General features: G+C 59.2%; 4 protein-coding genes across 4 annotated transcripts; 1 reads left to right on the top strand and 3 right to left on the bottom strand.

Annotated features, from left to right (window-relative positions):
- Positions 1-2,062: 2,062 nt before the first annotated feature.
- Positions 2,063-3,360, bottom strand: ZNF593 (zinc finger protein 593). Its single transcript, XM_033080674.1, has 3 exons — positions 3,142-3,360; positions 2,650-2,712; positions 2,063-2,535 (listed from the first exon to the last, which is right to left on the bottom strand). The coding sequence occupies exons 1-3, from the start codon at positions 3,336-3,338 to the stop codon at positions 2,394-2,396; spliced, it is 402 nt and encodes a 133-aa protein (XP_032936565.1). The 5' UTR covers positions 3,339-3,360; the 3' UTR covers positions 2,063-2,393.
- A 641-nt stretch (positions 3,361-4,001) lies between these two features.
- C26H1orf232 (chromosome 26 C1orf232 homolog) lies at positions 4,002-4,875 on the top strand. The gene is made up of 4 exons (XM_033080469.1): positions 4,002-4,103; positions 4,183-4,269; positions 4,349-4,446; positions 4,617-4,875. Exons 1-4 carry the CDS (start codon positions 4,017-4,019, stop codon positions 4,873-4,875), a joined length of 531 nt encoding a protein of 176 aa, XP_032936360.1. The 5' UTR covers positions 4,002-4,016.
- Positions 4,876-5,205: 330 nt separating this feature from the next.
- Positions 5,206-7,504, bottom strand: FAM110D (family with sequence similarity 110 member D). The gene is made up of 2 exons (XM_033080767.1): positions 7,382-7,504; positions 5,206-6,725 (listed from the first exon to the last, which is right to left on the bottom strand). Exon 2 carries the CDS (start codon positions 6,618-6,620, stop codon positions 5,601-5,603), a length of 1,020 nt encoding a protein of 339 aa, XP_032936658.1. The 5' UTR covers positions 6,621-6,725; positions 7,382-7,504; the 3' UTR covers positions 5,206-5,600.
- Positions 7,505-16,542: 9,038 nt separating this feature from the next.
- PDIK1L (PDLIM1 interacting kinase 1 like) lies at positions 16,543-21,999 on the bottom strand. The gene is made up of 3 exons (XM_033080927.2): positions 21,947-21,999; positions 19,908-20,209; positions 16,543-17,446 (listed from the first exon to the last, which is right to left on the bottom strand). Exons 2-3 carry the CDS (start codon positions 20,190-20,192, stop codon positions 16,706-16,708), a joined length of 1,026 nt encoding a protein of 341 aa, XP_032936818.1. The 5' UTR covers positions 20,193-20,209; positions 21,947-21,999; the 3' UTR covers positions 16,543-16,705.
- Between the last annotated feature and the right edge of the window lie 616 nt (positions 22,000-22,615).

The following is a 22,615-nucleotide window of genomic DNA, read 5'->3' as shown; positions in this document are numbered from 1 at the left end:
GCAGCGAGGGCTGAGCCCCGGCAGCGCTTGTGACACCGGTGGGACACCCCCAGGTGTTAAGTTAAGGCCACCCAGACCCCCAGAAGAACCCAAGGGAAGGCCCTGCTCAGCCCTGGAGTTTTTGGGGTGTCACCCCCCTACCCAAAGCACAACTCACACCCCTGTGCGGGTGGGGAAACTGAGGCAGCCCCATGCAGGCCTGCACACGGATCCACCCGCAGCTGAGCCCAGCCCTTCAGCCCCCCCAAATCCACCCTGGGCTGGCCGTGGCCCCCCCGCCCGGCGTGTCCGCTCCGGGGAGCAGCGGGCGCTGATCGCGGCTGACAGCTGCTGCTCCGCGCCCGCCGCTGCCTGCGCCCTGCCCGAGGGGCCGCCACGCACACGGGGGGCTCCTCGCTGGGATCGGGGGGTCCCAGCCCCGCTGCTGCCGCCCCACAGACCCCGATCCCGCTGCTCCCCGTCACGCCATGATCATCCGCCCCCGGCGCCTGACCCCGGGGTACTTCCGTCTGCTCCAGGTAAGGGGCGAGCAGGGCTGGGGGACCCCGGGGTGCTGCCCACGCTGCCCACCAGGCCTGCTGGCCACTGCAGCCATTCCCGGCTGTGGCCCAGCTCCACCTTAGCAGCGACGATGCTGCTGATGGGGACCCTAAAACCCCCCTGAGATACCCAAAGCTGCCCCCATTGCCTTTACACCACCCGGTGTGATGGGGACATTCAGGGCACGGCCCCAGGCCCCTGTCCCCATCCCCACAGGGTTTGGGGTACTGCAGTGCTCCCCTGTGTCCCCACAGATGCAGCTGGCCGCAGGACGTGGGGCTGACCCGGGGGGGCGGCTGCTGACCCCCCTGGCCCTGCTGCTGGCGGCCGCAGGACTCTGCCTGTCCCTCTACAGCGCCCGGAGAATGGCTGACCCCGCCAAGGCCCCCCCGGAGCCGTGAGGAGGGGGCTGGGGGGTCGTGGGGACAGTCCCTGGGGGGTGTCGGGGTCCCCCTGCACCCACCGGCCCCTGCCCGAGCGGAGCTGCGGCTGCAGCCGCTTCCCAGCCGAGCTGCGCCACATCCAGCCCTTCCACCACGCCTGGGCACGCGATGGATGCTCTGGGGACGAGCCTGTCCCCGCCTGCCCCCACCCTGGGCAGCTGGGATGGAGAATGGAAAAGCTGCTTCCAGCTCCGGAGCTGCCGGCTGAGCCCCTGCCCGAGGCACGGGGGCACATCGGGATCCAGAGGGACGCAGAGCAGAGGCTGGACGGACAGACAGAGGGACGGCAGAGCCAGGAGCTGCATCCATCTCCGACCCCCACGGAAACTCAGTGGCCTGGGGACCCCAGTGGTGGCCACAGAGCCTCCCTGTCCCCATGGGAACGTGCTGTGGCCGCAGCCCCGCAGGAATGAGGCCAGCGCCACGCGCCATTAGGTAACGGGCAGGGGGGACACGGGGCCGTGACGTGTCCCCTGGGCTGGCAAATCCTGCTGGGATGGCGCTGGGATGGCGGCTGCAGCCTTCCCACCCCCGCTGGGCTGCGCCTCTCCATCCCCCAGGGCTGGGGGCACAAATCCGGGCAGGCTGCGTGGAAATAAACCCTTCCCTACCCAGCACGGCTGTGTCACTGCTCTGCCTTCCCTGCCCAGCGCGTTCCCAGTGCCCAGCTTGGCAGGAGGATGAACTGGGGACACTCACTCTGTGGGAATTTGGTGGCATTGTCACTCGGTGTCCCCTAAGGGGCACCAGCAGCAGCCGTGGCAGACACCAGGCAGGGAGGGTGAGGATGCCATGCAGCCCCAGCCCTCCAGGAGCATGAAATCAGTTGCAGGAGTTGAGTTTTTGGGGACAGGAGCCTCCAAGTATCCTCACCAAGGGGACACCAGCACTCCCCTCTCAAGCCCAGCCCAGCTGCTCGCTGCAAACCCAAGTCCTTGATGAAGAGATCATTCAAGCTCATGTTTCCCACAAAAAGAAATAAAAGCTTCATGGGAGCTCCCTGCCAGGAGGGCAGAGGGACTTTTAGCAAGCACAACACTGAGGTGTCCCCTCGCCCCTCACATTCAATGCTGCCACACTGTTAATTGACTTATTTTAATGGGTGCATCACCGGAATAACCTCTGACCCAAGGATGGAGCAGAAACCGCTCCAAAAGCAAACAGACAAGTGTGCAGTCCCACCAGCACCCAGAGAAAAAGCAGCTTGTCCCTTTCTGGAGAAGAAGAACACTCAGTGAGGGCACCCAGGGTCTCGCTGGCTCCTTCTCCTCGTTAGTGCCCTGGCCACAGGGGCTCTGGGAGGAGCAGGGCAGCTTTGGCTGGCAGCGCTGGGACATGTTTTTGTCACAAAGCTGAGGACAAAGACGTCCTTACAGAGCCACTCAGCCTCTCAGTCCCCTGTCCCTGCGCTCAGCTGGACGTCTCCATCTCGGCGACCTCCTCCAGGGGCTGGGTCTGCACCTCCACCTTCTTTGGGGGGATGTAGGAGCCCATCCCGGCGGCTCGTTCGGCTTCCTCCTGCGTGTACGGAGCCTCGCGCAGCTGCTTCAGCCTGGGGGGCACGGAGGGGATGCAGCTCCCACCTGCTCCTCCGAGCAGGACCAGCCCAGAACTGCCCCTGCCACCCCCTCCCTCACCCGGGAATTTGGGGTCTGCCCACTCTCACCTCTTCTTGTGCACCTTGGATTTGAAGTGCTCCTTCATGCTGTTCAGGTCCACGAAGTAGCGCCTGGGGTATGAAAGGATGGGGGTCAGGAGGGCTGGGGAGGGTCCCACCGAGGGGCCAGGGTCCCACCACAACCCTGCACGGGCCAGGGGTCACCCTGAGAGCAGGACAAGCTCCTCACAAGGGTCAGGATCCTTCCTGAGAGCAGGACAAGATATTCCCCAGGGGTCAGAGCCCTCTTGCCAGGGGCTAGGGACCACCCCGGGACCAGGGCAGCCCCTCCCAGGGGACAGGGACCCCCAGGACTGAGCACTCCTCTCCCAGAGACCCCCGACCCCCAGGGTCAGGACAGCCCCATCCCAGCGGCCAGGAACCTCAGGGACCAGCACAGCTCGCCCATCTCCCCGGGCACCCCCAGGGACCCCCAGGACCAGGACAAGCGCACCCCAAGGCTGGAGCCCCCGCCTCGTCCCGGGACCCCGCGGCACGCACGCGCAGTGCAGGCAGTAGAACTGGGCGCAGCCCGGCAGGTCGGGGTCGATCTCCTGCCGCAGCAGCCGCGCGGCGTTCTCGGGCTTCAGGTCCGCGTGGATCTCATCCAGGTCGCGCCGGCGCCGCTTCGTCTTGAGCTGCCGGGCGAGCGAGTGCGCCCGGTGCGCTCCGGTGCGGCGCCCGTTCCGCGGGGACATGGCGGCCGCACGCCGCGCACACAGCACTGCGCATGCGTGATGGGCTGCGGGCCACGCCCACAGTGCCGCACGCCCCGCCCACACCCCGCGAACGCGGGATCGTGACCACGCCCACCTCACAGAGCCACGCCCATACTCAAACCAAGCCACGCCCCCGCCCGGTGTCCCCGGGACGGTCCCGGTGTCCCCGCGATCCCCCCAGCCCGCTGTGTCACCGTCCGGGATTTGTCACCCTGTCCCCCCCGTGTCCCCGCCGTGTCCCTCCCGTGTCCCCCGTGCTGCCCCGGTCACGGCTGCGGTGGCCGGGCAGGGCTCAGCGCGCCGCGTCCCGGCGCTGATCGTGTTTCGTCCGTGATCAATTATAGATGGGGACACGCGGCGGGGGGAGCGCGGAGCTCCGGCTGCTCCTCGGCACCATGGGGGGGTGTCCCAGCCCTGGGGGTCCCACGTGGGCGAGGGGCTCCGGGGGGCCGGGGCGGAGGGGTCAGGATGGGTTTTGGGGGTATCCAGAACCGCCGGCCCCGAGCTGCCCCCGGCTCAGCCCGGGCTCAGATTCCTTTTGTGCGGTGCAAGCGGCCGCTGAAACTTTAATGAAGCCACCGGATCGCCGGGTCACCCGCCCGGCCCGCCCCGCTGCCCGCGGCTCCCGCCGGCTCCGGCCCCGCTGAGCCCCTCGCCATGGCCCAGGGCTTCTGGCGGCTCTACAAGGCCAAAGTGCTGCAGACCCTGGGGGGGCCGCGGCCGGACGGAGCCCTGCAGGACGAGGTAGGGTGGGGGGGGGTCCCCAAAATGGGGTGTCCAACCTCCGTGCCCTCCCCCTGCCCTCACCGCGGGTTCCTTGCAGGGAGACCCCCCCGAGCTGATGGAGACGGCCGAGCCCCCCGCGCTGATGGAGGAGGGAGCCAGCCCCGTGTCCCAGCTGGCCAGGAAGGTGAGGAGGGGGCTGGGGCAGAGGGGCGGGGGTCTCTGAGAGCCGGGGGGTCCCCGGTTCACCGGCGCTGCCCCCGCAGGTGCAGGGTGTGGGTGCCCGGGGCTGGCGGACGCTCTCATCGCTGTTCACCCGCGAGGACGAGCACCAGCTGCTCAGCCCGGAGCCCCGCCCGGACCAGTAAGTCACAGATCGCTGGGGGGGACACCCCAGAACGCGGATCCAACCCCTGGGAACTGCCGAGCCCCCCGCCCCATCACTGCAGCCCCCTCCCCGGCCTGATCCCGGCACGGAGGGGGCGCACGGGGAGGGTTCCCGCACCGACCTTTCCGTGCCCGCTCTCTCCGCAGCCCTCTGGCCGCTGAGCCCTCCGAGGTGCCCCACGCCGAGAAGGCACCCGGATTTTGGGATCTCTTTGCTTCCAAATGGCAGCAGGCGTCGGGGCCGGAGCAGGGGGAGTCCCCGCCGGAGCCGGATGAGAGCCCGGGGGAGCCGCCGGGTGAGGACGGCAGCGACCTGCGGGAGCCGGAGGAAGGGGCCTTCCACTGGGGCTTCCTGGCTGGCAAACTGGCCGAAATCCGGAATAAAACCGCCCCCAAGGGTAACTAGAGCAGGATGCACCAGCCGGACTCTCCAGAAGTTATTTTCGGCCCCCCATTGCTGATGGGCAGCGCCCCACCCATGCCCGAGGCTCTGCCGTGGGTTTGGGTGTCACTTCTGCACTAAAAGACCCCCAAGGTTCCCCTTTTCTCTGGGCTCTGCCCGGAGCTCTCCCTGCCCTCACCCCCCAACAGCCCCACGGCCCCTGAAGCTGCACAACCCCAAAGGTGGGGAGGGGGAGCTGCCCCCCAGCCCTGGGGCATCCCCCACAACCACACACACCGCCAGGCTAGGAAAAAGCCCCAAACAGATTTATTGATTTATTGAGCAGCCCCTGTTCTGGGGAGGAGGGGGCTGTGGGGTGGGCACTGCCCACGACAGGGGTCTCAGGCCCTGCCCACCCCCAGCCTGCGGCCGCAGCAGGACACGAGTGGTCAGTGGGGGCCGCAGGTCCCTCCCACACCCCCGGGTGGGGACAGAGAAGATGGGTGACAGCAGGGGCACAGCAGCGTGCCAGCCCTGAGGCTATGGGCTCACCGACCCCTCAGGTGCCCCCACCACTCTCAGCCTGAGGGTCTGGTGGCTCTCCCAGCCTTCAGCATCCCCCCAACACCAGGGCCGTGGGTGCCACCAGCCCATGGCCACATCCAGCGAGGGCGAGGGGCCACGCGCAGCCAGCGGGAGCCACGCGGGTGTCCCGGTCCCGGTCCCGGTGCCGGCCCGGCTGTCCCCGCTCACACCGTGGACTCCTTGGCGGCCGCCCAGGCTCTCTGGCAGCCGTAGAGCCACTTGATGACTCGGGCGTTGCGTTCCACCACCGAGACGGCGGAGCCCGGCCGGGTGTCCGGCTCCTCCTCGCCCGGCCCCGCGTCCCCCTCGCTGCCCCCCGAGGCCCTGCCGGGCTCGGACTCGCAGGATCCGGGGGGTCGGACCGAGGCGCTGTCCCAGCCCGCCGGCCCGAAGCGCTCCCGGCCCAGCAGCTCCACGAGAGCCCGGTCCAGCCCGCAGTAGTTGAAGAATCGCTCCTGCTCCGACAGCGGCAGCGACACCCGCAGAGCCAGCGGCTCCTTCCCGGGGACACCGGGGTTCTGCTCCGCGGGGCTGCCGGGCGCGGCGAAGATGCCACCGCTGTCACCGCCACTGTCACCTCCCGGTGTCCGCGACTCGTCCTTCTCCGCGGGCGCCCACAGCATGGGGGGCTCGGGGCTCGGGGGGGCTCGGGGCCCCTCGCCCAGCGCCCTGGCCGGGGGCGAGCTGGGCGGTCTGAGGGGTCCCTGGAAGAGGCGCCGCACCAGCCCCGAGCCCTTGGTGTTCTCCTTGTCCCCGCCCAGGCAGTCCCGTTTCTGCCGGTAGATGATGAGCGAGTCGGGTCTCAGCAGGCGCCGGCTGCCGCTGCGGCGGGACACGGGGGACTGGGGGACACGCGGCCCCTCCCGGGCCAGCTCCGAGCCCGGGCACAGCTCCCCGCACTGCTGGCGGGCGAGCAGGCGGCGGCCGTGCGGGGACAGGCGGGGCGAGCCCCGCAGCGCCGGCTCCTGCCGCCTGCTGATCACCTGCTGCGACTTCACGTACTTGGCCTTGTCGGCCTCCAGGCGCTCCACGGCGCTGGGTCTGCGGCCCCCGCTGCCCCCCGGGCCCTGCGGGCACTCGGGACCCCGGTTCAGCCAGGCCAGGGGGGAGCCGCGCCCGGGGGCCACGAGGCGAAGGTTGCTGGAGGCGCAGACGGCGAGAGCGGGGCTGCCCAAGGGCACCATGGCCCCGGCACGGCGCTGCTGATCCCCCTGTGCCCCTCGGAGTGCCCGGGCAGCTCTGCTGGGGCCGCTGGGGAGGCTCCTGGATCTTCACTCCGGGATTCAGCCCTGGGAGGAGAGAGCAGAGTCGGGGTCAGCCCCGCGGGTGCAGCGGTGAGGAGGAGGAGGATGGGGCTGAAGCAGAGCTCAGGGTCCCCTCAATGCCACACGAGCAGCGAGTCCTGGCAGCCCAGGCAGGAGCAGCTCCTGGGCAGGAAGGGAGAAGCGCCGAGCATCCGCCGGCTTCACCCGCATCCCAGCAGCGGCTTCCAACAGGAAAAAACAGCGGAGCCGCCTCGTCTTCCCGAGCGGCGGAACAAAGCCCAGGAGAGCTGGCGGGGGGGTTTGGGGGTCCCCGAGCTGTGCCCCACACGGCCGGGCTGGGCTGGGGGGGAAGATTTTCCCTTTCTCCGTGTGCAGAGAGCACGGAACCAGCCCTGGGTGACAGCGGGACACGGGGCTGGGCAGAGCAGAGCTCAAAAAGCCCCGGAACTTTCGGCCACGCAGCTCCACACGCAGCCCACGGGCTCCACACCGCACCCACCCTGGAGAACAGACGGGGAAACTGAGGCACGCGGTGTGTCCGGCCCTGGGCTCCCCAGAGATGAGCCCCAGCCCAGGCTGGGACCGCCCGAGCCGCGGGACCCTCACCCTCCCCAGCCCGGCCCCGAGGGCAGGACCTGTGCCAGGACCTGTGCCAGGCAGGTGGGGATGCCCTCGCTCACCTGAGCCCACGCAGGGATGCAGGGATGGGATGCAGGGATGGGATGCAGGGATGGGACGCAGGGATGGGGTGCAGGGATGGGATGCAGGGGTGCTCCAGTCTCACTGCTCCTCTGGCTGCCGCAGCAAACCCAGCCCAGAGCCGGGAGCAGCCTCATATAGAGGATGAGGAAGAGGAAGAGCCACCCATTAACCCCTGCCGGCCCAGCCCCGCGTGATTCCCCTTCAGAGCCCTGCCCAGCATTAACCCCTCTCCTCCCGCACCCCCAGCTCGCCCCTGCCAGCTCCTCTTCCCCCTCCTCTTCCTTACGGGAAGCCGGCCGGGATTTCGGGATCTGCAGCGGAGATTTTTGCCTCTGTCCCCCTGCACAGGCGGGTCAGGAATGGGGCCGGGATTCTCTCCAGCAGCTTCTCCTCCCACACCCACCCAGGGTGCTGCGGGCAGCTCGGGAGCAGAGCCCACCGCAGTCCCCTCCCCAGGGTCCTGCCAGGCAGGAAAGCAGGAAAAGTCCTTGTGGCACCTTCTGCGGTGGCCGTGAAAGGGTCAGAGGCAGCCCCGAGCCGGCCGTTCCTGCCTCTTCCCCCCGGGAAGGGCTGGAAATCGCAGGAAGCCACAATGGGCTGGAGCTGGCCCTGGCCCCGTGCAGGCGGAGCCGCCCCTCCAGAGGCACCCCACGGCCCCGTGGAGGCGGCACGGAGGTCCATAAATACTGCGCTGGAGTCATGGACAGGGAGCAGGGAAAACACCCAAAAAAAGATAATAATCTCGCGTGGAATAATCTCGCGTGTAAAATCTCGTGTGGAAAAAACTCGAGTGGAAAAAACTCGCGTGGAAAAAACTCGCGTGGAAAAATCTCGCGTGGAAAAAACTCGCGTGGAAAAAACACGCGTGGAAAAAACTCGCGTGGAAAAAACTCGCGTGGAAAAACTCGCGTGGAAAAAACACGCGTGGAAAAATCTCGCGTGGAAAAAAACACGCGTGGAAAAAACTCGCGTGGAAAAAACACGCGTGGAAAAAACACGCGTGGAAAAAACACGCGTGGGGGTCTCGTGCGTGTCGCGTGCCGGTCGCGTGCCGGTCACGTGGCAGTCGCGTGCCGGTCGCGTGGCAGTCGCGTGTCGGTCGCGTGGCGGTCGCGTGCCGGTCACGTGGCAGTCGCGTGCCGGTCGCGTGCCGGTCGCGTGGCGGTCGCGTGTCGGTCGCGTGTCGGTCGCGTGCCGGTCGCGTGGCGGTCGCGTGTCGGTCGCGTGTCGGTCGCGTGGCAGTCGCGTGCCGGTCGCGTGCCGGTCGCGTGGCAGTCGCGTGCCGGTCGCGTGGCAGTCGCGTGCCCGTCGCGTGCCGGGCGCGTGGCAGTCGCGTGGCGGTCGCGTGGCGGTCGCGTGGCAGCCCGCGGGACACCGCGGTGACCCCCCCGTGTGTCCCGGTCGCTGCTGGAGACCCACGACGAGAACCAAGAGCAGACAAACACGCGTTGTCTTACACTCCCCCTAAGAATAAAAACCCCAGAGCCGGTCCCACAGCAGCTGCACCAACCGTGGAGGGCATTTGGTTTTACTGAGCGAGCCCGACCCATCCGCAGGAAAATAAGGACATTTTGTGTTCTTCCTTGCTGCTCAGATTCTGTAAGCTTCTGCCTTTGCCAGGGGTTTTAAATTCTCAGTACCCTAAGGAAAAGGACAGACACCACTGATAGGAACCTGCACGGGGGTTGATGTGGGAATGACTTCCCCAGCCACACCACAACTGACTCATCAAAGGATCCCCCAAGAGCATCCTCCTTTCTCACACATCACTTTTCAAAGGCCACAATCAGAACACAGGCTTTGTGTATTTTGGGAGTCTTTGGGCTGAACTGGGACTTAACAACTTTGCAGTGCCTGCAGGTACTTACGGCTCCCTATGATACAATCCCAGCAACTGCCAGCCTTTTTCCCTACAGGCAAATGTTCTGGCCCTTTGACTGGGTTAAGAAGTAAAAAGGGCTCTTAACTACCACTGTTCAAGCATTTTTCACCCACTTTGCAGTTAAATTCCAGGTGCTTTCTTCTATAGAAAAGAGCTTATGGGCTTCTATAGAAAAGAGCTTCTATAGAAAAGATGCTCCAGTCTCACTGCTCCTCTGGCTGCCGCAGCAAACTCAGCCCAGAGCCGGGAGCAGCCTCATATAGAGGATGAGGAAGAGGAAGAGTCCCCCTCGCCAGGGTCCTGCCAGGCAGGAAAGGAGGAAAAGTCCTTGTGGCACCTTCTCCGGTGGCCGTGAAAGGGTCAGAGGCAGCCCCGAGCCGGCCGGTTCCTGCCTCTTCCCCCCGGGAAGGGCTGGAAATCGCAGGAAGCCACAATGGGCTGGAGCTGGCCCAGGGGTTATTTTTACCGCTGCCCTCTTCCCTTCCCGAGGGCCGAGTGCTCCCACAAGGACAATCCCGGCCCCTCCATCCCCAGCTCCAGCCCGGGGGGCTGCGAACGTGGCACTGGAGCGGAGGGGGAAGGAGCTGCTGCCCCTGCTGGGCCCCCAGACCCTCGGAGAGGGGCCAGAGGAAACCCCCAGGGAGCCCCCAGCCCCTGCACCCCTCTGGCAGCCGGGTTGGGGCTGTGTCCAGAACCTTCCAGTGCCAGGAATGGGGCCTGGGGCTGTGTCCAGAACCTTCCAGATCCAGGAATGGCACCCGGGGCTGTGTCCAGAACCTTCCAGTGCCAGGAAAGGGACCTGGGGCTGTGTCCAGAACCTTCCAGTGCTGGGAATGGGACCTGGGGCTGTGTCCAGAACCTTCCAGTGCTGGGAATGGGACCTGGGGCTGTGTCCAGAACCTTCCAGTGCTGGGAATGGGACCTGGGGCTGTGTCCAGAACCTTCCAGTGCCGGGAACAGGACCTGGGGCTGTGTCCAGAACCGTCCAGATCCAGGAATGGGGCCTGGGGCTGTGTCCAGAACCTTCCAGATCCAGGAATGGCACCTGGGGCTGTGTCCAGAACCTTCCAGTGCTGGGAACAGGACCTGGGGCTGTGTCCAGAACCTTCCAGATCCAGGAATGGGACCTGGGGCTGTGTCCAGAACCTTCCAGATCCAGGAATGGCACCTGGGGCTGTGTCCAGAACCTTCCAGTGATGGGAATGGGACCTGGGGCTGTGTCCAGAACCTTCCAGTGCCAGGAATGGGACCTGGGGCTGTGTCCAGAACCTTCCAGTGCTGGGAACAGGACCTGGGGCTGTGTCCAGAACCTTCCAGTGATGGGAACAGGACCTGGGGCTGTGTCCAGAACCTTCCAGTGCCAGGAAAGGGACCTGGGGCTGTGTCCAGAACCTTCCAGTGCTGGGAACAGGACCTGGGGCTGTGTCCAGAACCTTCCCAGCAGTGGCAGCAGGGCAGGAAGGGGCTGGGCCAGGACTCCTGTGCTGACGAAAACGGGGCTAAAGTGGAAGCTGGGCAGGATGAGAGGGGCCAGGTCTTGTTTGAGCTCTGCAGGCACTGGAAAAAATTCCCAGTGACAGCAAGGAAGGGACAGACCAGCTCTAAAAAACGTGGAGAGGAGCAAAGCAGGAAACTTTGGGCTCTGTGGCTGCATCTGGTGGAAGGCAGGGAATAGGATCAGGCCAACCCTTGGCAGCTCAGGGATGTGCCCCTGGGTTCCCTCACAGATCTTAATTTTAACTCCAGGCAGCATGAATCATTAGGAAATGTTCATTAGGAAATGTTTGATTTCCCAAGCTGGAATCCCAGCAGCTCTTCTGGTAAAGTCAGGGTGAGTAAGAGCAGCCTGGGAATCACCTTTCCCTGCCAGGTGTTCCCAAGGGATGCTCTTCCCAAACCCCTGCCCCAGTGATCTCCCTCCCTGCAGCACCTGCCAGGCACTTGCTGTTCAACTGCAATATTTGGACAAGGCAGATTCCCTTTGGGATAAAAAGGGATGATTTCAGGGGCCCTTCCTGGCATCAAACTCCCAGGCAGATCCTGCTTTCCCTGTGACTCCCAGCAAGGGATTTCCCTCATTTTCAGCCTCCTGTGGATGCACCAAGGGCCTTTTTGGAGTCTGTGGGTGCTCCAAGTCCCTTGGTTTTATTTAAGGTTACTCAGAGCTCTCTTCTGTGGGGCTGGAAGGGAGCACAGAGCTGATCATGCAAAACAACCCCGGGTGAAACCCAGCACAGCTGGGGCCAGGTGTGGAAACTTCCAGAGTGAGAAAAGGTCCCCAAAGTCCCCAAGCCCCAGATCCTCCTCCCATTTTCTCTCCTGCTGAACCAGCCCTGCTCTGACAGCTCCAGGTGAGCAGAAGCCACCGTGTCCCGCTGAGTTCTTTCCAGATGCATTTCTCCTTTCAAAAAATAATTTAAAAATTCACTCGGGACAGGCAGGGCTGCAGCAGCCGCTGCCCCAGCAGCTCTCTCTGCTTCCACTCCCAGCGCACAGCAGCTCCCCTGGCCGGAGCTCCGGGCAAACGCTGGAGCTGGGGAGGAGCCAGACAGAGCTCGGGCTTTCCTCCGGGAGAGGGCAGGGCTGGGAGCTTGTCCGGCGAGTTTAAAAATACCGAGGGTTCAAACGGGCACAAATAAATCTGAAACCAGCACCTAATCCGGGGCAGGCACCCGCGTGTCAGTGCAGGTCGGACCTGGAGCAGCTCCCGGGGATGTTCCAAACCCCAAAAGGGCTCCAGACCCACAGGAGAGGCTCCTGTGAATGTTCCAAACCCCAAAAGGCTCCAGACTCACAGGAGAGGCTCCCCTGGATGCTCCAAACCCCAAAAGGGCTCCAAACCCCACAGGAGAGGTTCCCATGGATGTTCCAAACCCCAAAAGGGCTCCAGATCCCTGGGAGAGGCTCCCATGGATGTTCCAAACCCCAAAAAGACTCCAGACCCCCAAGAGAGGCTCCCATGGATGTTCCAAACCCCAAAAGGGCTCCAGACTCACAGGAGAGGCTCCCCTGGATGTTCCAAACCCCAAAAGTGCTCCAGACCCCTGGGAGAGGCTCCCCTGGATGTTCCAAACCCCAAAGGGTTCCAGACCCACAGGAGAGGCTCCTGTGAATGTTCCAAACCCCAAAAAGACTCCAGACCCCCAAGAGAGGCTCCCATGGATGTTCCAAACCCCAAAAGGGCTCCAGACTCACAGGAGAGGCTCCCCTGGATGTTCCAAACCCCAAAAGTGCTCCAGGTCCCTGGGAGGGGCTCCTGTGAATGTTCCAAACCCCAAAAAGACTCCAGACCCCCAAGAGAGGGCTGGGCAGTGCTGGGACCACAGGCAGAGCCAGGAAAGACAGAAAAATTGAGAGAAGCGAGCCCAGGGTCAGGACAGAGGTCTGAACTCATGATTCCATCTGGTTCTATCCCAAAAAACAGCAAAGGAGCTCTGAAACGAAGAGCTGGGCTGGGGCTCCTCTTCCCAGCCCACCCTCAGGTCATTTAACACCTCCCTGCTCCTAAAATTGGGTTTAGATCCCCCCAAAACACTTGCAGAGCCCCTGAGCAGCATTTGCAGAGCTCAGCTCGGTGTCCCCGTGCCCCTCAGGTGCTCGGGGTGTTTGTGAAGCCACCCGAGCCCAAAGGACACCAAACTCCTGGGGCTGCCCCTCCCAGCCCAGGACACTGCTGGAGCACTTGGTTTGTTCAGAAAATCCCAGTTCCCAGCCCTGGGAAGGAGGGTGGGCAAGCTGGAGCCTGAATGCTCCGAGCTTGGCTTCTCCCTGCCCAGATGGGGCTTTAATTAAATCGAATTTCTGCACCATTTCCCTGCAGATTTCCCCACCCTCCCTCTGGGCTAAATATATTGGAGTACAGTACATATATTTTATATATATACATACACATATATATATGTATATATCTATATCAAGTTTGTTTTTCTTCATTTTGTGGGTAAGAAATTCAGCTTGTCTGTATTTAAAATCACTCTCAGAACCAGTCCCACTTTTGGATTTTCTCCTTTACTAAAAAAAAAAAAATGAATTATCCCCTAAAAAAAATGAATTTAAATCCAAACTGCATTGACTTAAGCACAAGTGCCAGGTGAGAATCTCCAGGGGGGAAAATCTTTCCATTCCTGGGGGGAAAATCTCCCCTTTCCTGGCACCAGGACCCCACAGGGTGCCAGAAATTCCAGAGAAACTCATTTACAGCATTTCCAGAGCACTGCTAATTAAAACATGCAAATGAGGGTTACACTTTCCTGTCATGGATAAATAATGATGTTTCCTTACCTTCACTCCTAGGGTTTCTCAGGACTCTGTCCCTGGAGGGCAGCACTCCAAAAATCCTAAAACTTCATCGAAATTCAAGATTTTATTTGAAAAACAGTCATGAACTTAATAAATTACACAATAATTTTCCTCATTATAAATTCTCCATAAAATATATTTTACAGTTTTTCAAAGAAAAACAAAAAAACAATCTTTCCCAAGTGCTGAGAAGTGTCTTGACTTCGTGTCAGGCTGGTGAAGGACCCTGCAGCTGCTACCACAGCTGGATTTATTTTCTAAATAAAACCAAAAAAACCTCAGACAACAAAAAAAATCAAAGAGAACACAGAGCTCAAGGACTACCAGTGTCACCCCACAGCGAGGACAAGCACCAAGGAGGGATTTTCAGGCACCCCCAACCTGTAAAGTGGCAAAATCAGTGCAGAGAAAACACTTTGGGAGTCAAAAACCCCAAAATTGAGAGGGGAGCAGAGTTATCCTGGTTATCACTCCTGCCTGGGGAACCCCTTGATTTTTGACAAGCTCCCAGGTTTAATTTTAATTATAAACAGATTTTCCTCAAGTTTAATTTGAATTATAAACAGATTTTTTCCTCATCCAATGGCCCTGCTGAGTGTGAGGAGTGGGAGGCAGAGTTGGCACAAACAAAGTGAGTGTGTCTGAGGATTGCTCCCTAAAATGATGAAGTGAAAGAAAAGAACAAGAATTATAAACCAAGGGCAGCTGGGTGACAGCCACCAGCTCACACAGCACCAGGTAAGAACCACCTGTGGCCTCTAAAGCCTCAAGTTGGGTGGAATCAGAATCCTTTGCTTTAGGAATAACAAAAAAAAAAAGTTTTGTTTATCTGCACTCAAAGAATAAACACTGAGTGCCCAGAACTGCTGCCCAGCACTAAGAGGGAACAGCATTCAAAAAGAAAATTGTAACAGGAAATACTTACAGCCATTTGCAGCTAAGATTTGAAAGAGGGGGGGAATTAAATTGAATTTTTAAAAAGAAAAATAGCCTTTCCTGCAGCTTTAAAGGCAATTTTAAGACTCTGCTTTTTTTTCCAAAGGGTCAGGCTGGATGGGAAAGGTCAGCCCTGCAAAAGAACAAAGTGTTGTGCTGGTACAAAGAGCTGTAGTGTCAGGTGGCTCAGAGGAGCCTGTCCCAGCCTCACCCTGCTCTGTGCTCCCCATCCTCCCATCTGTGCCTTTAAATAAACATCACTTCTCTCAGAGGAGGAAAAGTAAAATAATAATTAATTTAAGGAAAAGTCAAGCCAGGCTGGCACTTTCCCAGAGCTTTGTGCCAGCTCTGGCACCAGCTGGGAGCTTTGAAGAGTTCAGAATCTGCTGCTGCATTCCCTCATCCACGCTCCCAGAAACTGAGTGAAACAATTCTGTGATAAATCCTCAGGGTGCTGTGGGACTGTGGACAGGGCAGGGAGCACGCTGAGAAAAGGCAGATTAATTGATTAATAAAAGCAAAAATCAAATGATCAATGAGCCAGCTGCCCTGCCAGCACCTGACTGCACATTTTGAATTTGACTCCCTCAGTGATGAGCTCATGAAGCTCCAAGTGCTGAGATCAGCCAGGTTAGCACTTTGAAAGCAGCTGATCCCCTTGCATTGCTTTTTTTAAATTTTGTTTACAAAGTCAAGTCTTTGAAATTAGATAACAAAAATAAATAATAAAGTCATTCAGGCCTGGGGAAGAAGGTTTTTCTCAGCCTTCCTCACCCAGATTTCTAGCAGACCCCAATCATCCAGACCCACAGCAAACAATTTCAGTGCCACACACTCCCAGTCACTCATCTACATAAATATTTACACAGATTACATTACACAGCCTCACGATTTGCACTGCCAGCATGCAAATCTTTTTTTTTTTTTTTTCTTTTTCATGAGAGCTCCTAATACTGACATAGGAAACTGGAATGTGTGAGACACTCTGAGGCAGAGTGCTGGAAATCAAGTAGTGTTGGCTCCTTGCAACATCCCCCTGCCAGTGCAGAGCCAGGAACACCCTGGGGACACCCTGGGGACACCATGGGACCACCCTGGGAGGGATCACTCTGGGACCATCCTGGGATCTCCCTGGGGTCACTCTGGGTGAGATCACTCTGGGACCACCCTGGGGCCACTTTGGGATCACCATGGGGTCACTCTGGGACCATCCTGGAGCCACCTTGGGATCACCATGGGGTCACTCTGGGATCACCCTGGGCGAGACCACACTGGGACCACCTGGAATCTCCCTGGGACCATTCTGGGATCACCCTGGGGCCACCCTGGGACCATCCTGGGATCACCCTGAGGCCACCCTAGGACCACCATGGGGTCACCCTGGGTGGGACCACTCTGGGATCACCCTGGGGCCACACTGGGACCATCCTGGGGTCTCCCTGGGACCACTCTGGGATCACCATGGGATCACCCTGGGATCATCCTGGGGACACTCTGGGGCCACCCTGGGTGGGGTCAACTCTGGGACCATCCTGGGATCACCATGGGAACACCCTGGGACCACCATGGGGTCACTCTGGGATCAGCCTGGGATCATCCTGGGGCCACCTTGGGTGGGACCACTCTGGGATCACCATGGGATCACCCTGGGATCTCCCTGGGGTCACTCTGGGATCACCCTGGGACCACCTTGGGTGGGACCACTCTGGGATCACCATGGGATCACCCTGGGGCCATCCTGGGATCTCCCTGGGATCATCCTGGGACCACCTTGGGTGGGACCACTCTGGGATCACCATGGGGCCATCCTGGGATCACTCTGAGACCACCCTGGGATCACCCTAGGTGGGACCATCCTGGGGACACTCTGGGAACACCCTGGGGCCACCCTGGGACCACCATGGGGCCACCCTGAAGCCACCCTAGGATCACTCTGGGACCACCCTGGGATCACTCTGGGACCACCCTGGGATCACTCTGGGGCCACCCTGGGACCACCATGGGAACACCCTGGGACCACCATGGGAACACCCTGAAGCCACCCTAGGATCACTCTGGGACCATCCTGGGGCTACTCTGGGACCACCATGGGATCACCCTGGGGTCTCCCACCCCGGCCAACTCAAGTCTGCTGTGGGCTCAGCCCCAGGCAGGCGAGCAGCTCCCCCTGAGGTGGCCCAGCCCCTCACGTGTCCCAGCTGCTGTCCTTGAAGGCGATGTTGACCAGCCTGAGCTCCAGCTCGAAGGCGTCGGGCCTGTCCTGCGGGTTGGCCGCCAGCATCTCCTTGAGCAGCTGCTTCATGCGCGCGTTCATGGACTTCTTCTTGACGGGGATCAGCAGCTCCATCTTGGGGTTCTCCAGCAGCGCCTCGCCCACGGGCACGATGGCCGTGCCCTGGCGCACGTAGCTGCCCAGCAGCTCCTTCTTGGTCTCGGTGTCCACGAAGGTGATCCTCTCCAGCATGGCCCAGATGATGATGCCCAGGGCGAAGATGTCGGCCTTGGCCGTGTAGTGGCCCTCCCACACCTCGGGGGCCATGTAGAAGTCGGTGCCGCAGGCGGTGGACAGGAAACACTTGTTGACGTTGACGGGCTCCTCGGGGTTGTGCCCCGCCGCCGAGCACACCTTGCTCAGCCCGAAATCCGCCACCTTCAGGGTGGGCTCGGGGTCGCTGGCGTCCGGCCGGCCGCGGGAGATGAGGATGTTGTCGGGTTTGAGGTCCCTGTGGATGATCTGGTTCTTGTGCAGGAAGGCCAGGGCGCTGCTGAGCTGCAGCATGAAGCTGGTGTTGGTCCTGCGGCTGGGCTTGCGCGACAGCAGGTACTCGTTCATGTCTCCCCCGTCGCAGAAATCCATCACAAACCACAGGTAATAAGCACTTTTGGGGTCAAAGGCTATTTCTCCTTTTAATGAGGTTTCTACGAGCTGCAAGGAGGAAAAGGATGGTGGTAACTACCTGGTGAGCCTGAGAAGGAAAGGCTGTGATGGAAAAACGAATGAAATCAGGATCTTGAGGAGAGGGGAAGTTTGGGTTAGTTCCACAGAAGGAATTCCTGCCTCTGGGGCTGGTGAGGCCCTGGCAGAGGTGCCCAGAGAAGCTGTGGCTGCCCCTGGATCCAGCCAAGGCCGGGCTGGAGCAGCCTGGGATGGTGGAAAGTGTCCCTGGCCCATGGAAATGAGATGGGGTTTAAGATCCCTTCCAACCCAGACCATTCTAGAACTGTTTGACCCTCCTCCCAACAATCCAGACAGCAAGACACTGCAAGAGGGGAAAGAAAACATTATGCAAATGTTTTTATGCAAAAGAGAAAAAAAACAAAAATCACAATATATTTGCCAGCCTCCTTATCTTCACTGGTGTGGAGCATATCAAGCTCAGGCTCCTGCCCAGCAGCAGAGCTCGACCCTGATAACAGAATTTTTCAAGATACCCAGTGGCCATTGGCCTCCCATCTGTCCCAGCTGGACACAGTCCCACCCTGACAAAGCCTGTCCCACCCACTTTGCCAACAGCTTCTCGGGATAAACAAAGTCCCACAAGTAACGCCACGCTGCTGTGTTTATCCAGGAGAGATTTTTACAGCCTGCCCTCCGTTCCTGACACGTTAATGGATTCCAGCAAATTAACACAGGATCCCTGAACTCAGGAGAACGCTGATCTGCACAGCTGAGCACAGAACACCCTTCCCACCACCATCATCCACGTGGAATTTCCAGGAGCACAAGTTGAACAGCCAGTTCTTACAGCTGCTTCACACAGAGAGCAAAGCAGAGCCTGCAATCACTTTTGCTAATCCTGTTTACACAACTGCATTTGCCTCTTCAGCTCCTCTGAGGTGGCTCTGTAAGGAAAGTCCTGCAATTATTTCTGTTAGTAGTAAACCAATGGATACTAAATCAAACTGCTTTTCAAAAATGAAGGGGGGTGTTAATATCCAGAGAGGCATTTTGAAATGCTTTTAAAAAGTGACCTTTCCAAGAGAAAAAATGGCAGTAATTTACAGCTATCATCACAGACCAATTTAAACAGTAAATCTATTTTAGAGCTAAAAAAATGCCTTCTTTAGGGTTTGTAGTCAGCAATGGTGAGATTAACAGGAGAGCAGGGAGTCTCCTCTGCCAAGAGGGCAGCAGCACAGAGTCACAGGAGCTGCACCTGCAGGTGTGTGAGAGTTAAGGCAACAAAATCCACCCCCACATCCCTGACAGTGCCAGAACACCAGACAGGGCTGAGGCAGGACTCAAACCCCACAGATTTGGTTCATTTGGCACTGAGCATCAGCCCCATGAGGAGAGGGAGCAGCCCCTCCTCACACACACAGCAGCTCAGCTCTGCAATTCCACCTGGAGGAGGAGGAGAGGCTGAGCCCAGGGGGAGGGTTTGGCTGTGCCTGGTTCTAAGTGAGCCCAGCACTGAGCTCAGCTCTGCCCTTTGCCCTTCCCCTGCAGCAGCAGCAGCACAACAATCCTGTCTGCACCTGGCAGGGCCCAGCTGCTCCCCAGCACCCCCAGCCCTGCCTGGCTGCTCCTCCCTGCACATCTGCCCTCCAGCTGCTCCCCAAACCCAGCAAGGTGAAGGCTCTGAGCTCTCCAGTATTATTTCAGCCTAATCCTGCCATGAAAACAAGCCAGGAGCAGCTCCCAAAGCCAAGATCTGGGGCTCAGACAGCACCCAGCACCTGCAGGGCTGTTCAGCACCACAGAAGGGACTGAAAACTGAAATAAAACCAGTTGGAAAAGGGTAACACAGCAAACACCCAGCTGTCTTCTTAAACCAGAAACACAAATTTCACCCCTGGTGATTTATACTTGGGGCTGCTTCTTGACAAGGGAATTCATCAGATTGTCTTTCCAGAGCTAGTTATTCTTCAAACATACACATCTTCAAACTTAAAGGGCACTTTTAGAGTGGTATGTATTCCTTTATTTATACCTTTACCACTCCTTGAAGAGAGTAATAGTTATTTATTGAAAAATAAAAGCAGCCCAGGATGTGCTACCAATTGATTCTTGTTTCTCAAAGAATTTCAAGTGTTGGCTTCCTATAAATCAAGACACTGATCTCCTCTTCCAAGAACAGCCAGGATGGAATTCCTCCAAGCACAGGAGCACTCTTTAACCTGCAGCTGCCAACAACTCCACAGCCTGCACTCCCCTGGGCTTCCTCAAATTATCAAAGCAGATTTGCATTAAACACAAATTCTGGAGTCTTTCAGAGCAGCACAGCTTCAAACCCAACATCTGGGTGACCGTTCTGTTTTCACTTTTTTAAAGATCTGTGACATTCTGGGTGCCAGCAACGCAAAACAACCCCCTGGCCTAACTAAGCCCAGCTCAAGCCCAGGAGCTGCCCCACCTCCTTCCACCCCGCTCCCTCCTGGAGTACCTGCAGATACAGGGAGGAGCCGGAGCCATGGGACATCTTCTGCACCATGCCATCTTTCTGCAAGATGCACTCCTCCAGGTGAATGACGTTGGGGTGCTGGCTCTTGATGCTGCTAAGGGCCCAGAACTCGCGCAGAGCCAGTTCCACGTTCTCGGGAGCGTGGCACCGGATCTTTTTCACGGCCACGCGGGCACAGGTCCTCCTGACGAGCGCTTCGTACACCACACCATAACTGCCACGACCAACCTCCCGAATTAGATCGTACTTAGGCTGGCTACTCACCATCTTCAAGAGCAAAGGTTCTGGGGAAGGGGGAAAAACCCACACAACTAAAACTTAGGCACAGGAACCAGGCTGATTTTTCCCCCCCTAGGGGCTGGCCTGCCCAGACCCCGCCGTTAACGGGGGTCCAGTGCTAGAACATTCCAGGAGCTCCTCCATGAACCTGCACCTGCTCACCAGGGCCAGCTGGGAAGTGAAATTACATCTTTTCCTTAAAGATTTCAAACACAGCCCAGCGTGCTCAAGGTGGCAACAATTCAAACCTATTCTGGTCTGGTGCCGAGGCAGGGCTACAGAGAACGCTCCTGCTCCTCTGCCTCAGCGTCTTCCACGAGCATCTGCAGGAATAACAGGAGGCTGGCATGCTCCCCATCCAGCCTGGAGAGCACAGCAGGTCCCAGCTGATCCAGCAACAGATTTTAATCAGCTGCCCTTTTTCTGGAGGTGACTGCAGGAGCAAATGTTTCTGTTATAGTTGTTTTACTTAGAGAAGAGAAAGCTTCAATCGCTCCCGATTTATTTTGGATTTTTCACCAAGCCTCCTGTGCGTGAGGAATCTACAGCTATGAAAGGTTAAAGAGGATAACTGATTGCAGAAGTTTGCACCCAGCATCTAACTTTCACTTTTGCTCAGCAGAGCAAGGACAAAAGTTAAGTTATTGCTCTGAATGTAGAGCAAGACACACATAACACACAAAAAGAAAGGGAAAAAAAATAAAGCCACCAAACCCTGCTGCAGATTTGTGACCCTCCCTGCACGCTGCCCTACAAGATTACAAACCAAACACCAGCACCACCTTCACACAACCAAACCAAAATGGGACACTGACTACAGACAGCAATAAATTTAAATAAAAAATAAACGCTTGGCTAGCCAAGGATCACTGGTCAAACAGAATGAAACGCAAAACCAAAGTAAGTAAATAAATAAAATCACACTGATAGATCAGAACTACAATAGCTTTAAGACAGCCAGGGATAAAGGTAATTCTCTTTATGTCAAGCAATAAAGACCACATTGAAAGGGCCTGTTATTGGTAGGAAGCTTTCAAGTATTTCCACTGCTTTAGGCAATTTAAAGAAAAAAAAAAGGAAAAAAAAGGAAAAAGAGAGAGAAAAAAGGTATCATCAGTCTCAGGCAATGCTACAGAGATATTTAACCTTTCAGCAAAGCTGTGACGGGCATTTGCAGCAAGGTTTTGAACCGAGATGTGACGTGTGTGAGAAACGCGCTGCCAGGAGAGTGCACGGGCCGAGGCTGCAGAGCAGAGCCCGGGACCGAGATCCCAACAGGGGCAGGAGCCGCAATTCCCAAACAGCTCAGGGCAAAACAGCGCGCTGCGTTCTCAGACACGGGCACACCGGGCTGCGAGCGGGCACCGAGCGGGCACCGAGCCGGGAGCACCGGGCCGAGCCGGGAGCACTGGGCCGAGCCCCGGCCCCGCTCCGAGCCCACACTGGGCCGCAACGGCGGCAATGATGGGATAATACAAATATATAATGGATATTATGGACGGTATAAATGCACCCCTCCTGCTCGGGGCTGCCGCACCTGCGCTTGTGAGGGAAGCACCGGCGCACTGCTCACCCCACAGTGGGGGACGATGCCGGCCCGCTGGGCCCTGCCCGCCGCAGCGGGTACCGGGCCCCTTCCCCCGAACCTGCAGCGCGGATCCCGCCCCGCTACAACCCCCCGCGGGGACCGGGGAGGATGTGGGGCCGAGCCGGGCTGAACCGGGCCGGGAAATCCGCGTTACCTCAGCGCCGCCGCCGCCGCCGCCCGGCCGCCATCTTAGCGCTGCGCTCCGCCCGCCCCTCAGCGCGGCCACGCCCATTGCGTAACCACGCCCATTGCGTGACCACGCCCACTCCGGGCACCGCGCCCTGTGATTGGTCGGTGGAGGGGGCGTGGCGAGAGAGGTGGATGTTAATTCTATTAATTAATAATTTATTAATAAAATTTCTGATTATTAATCAGGAAGGAATTGTTGCCTGTGAGGCCCTGGCAGTTTTGCCTCGGATTCCTGGCAGTGCCCAAGGCCAGGCTGGACGCTGGGGCTGGGAGGTGTCCCTGCCATGGCACGGGTGGCACCGGAGGGGCTTTGAGGTCCTTCCAAAACAAACAATTCCAGGACTCTGCCATTTATTGCTTGGTGTCCAGAAAAAATCGGTACAGCCCATCTCGCTCTTGGTTGTGCTCTGGATTTGTGTGACGGTGACACAAGAGCTGTCGCCCCTCTCTGTGCCCTGTTCTGTGCCATGTTCCCCTTTCCTCCCCAGGCTGCGGGGCTGGAAGTGCCCCCCATGCCCGGGAACTGGGGGCGCAGGGCTCCTGTCACTGGCCTTGCTGTCTCCTCAACCATTGCAGAGCCCTCACAGGGATATTTGGGGAGAAGCCAGGGCCACCTACTGCTCAGAGCGCTGCG

Source organism: Catharus ustulatus, chromosome 26 (genome assembly GCF_009819885.2).
Source record: "Catharus ustulatus isolate bCatUst1 chromosome 26, bCatUst1.pri.v2, whole genome shotgun sequence".
Classification (NCBI taxonomy): Eukaryota; Metazoa; Chordata; class Aves; order Passeriformes; family Turdidae; genus Catharus; species Catharus ustulatus.
This window is presented reverse-complemented; position numbering and strand designations above follow the sequence as displayed.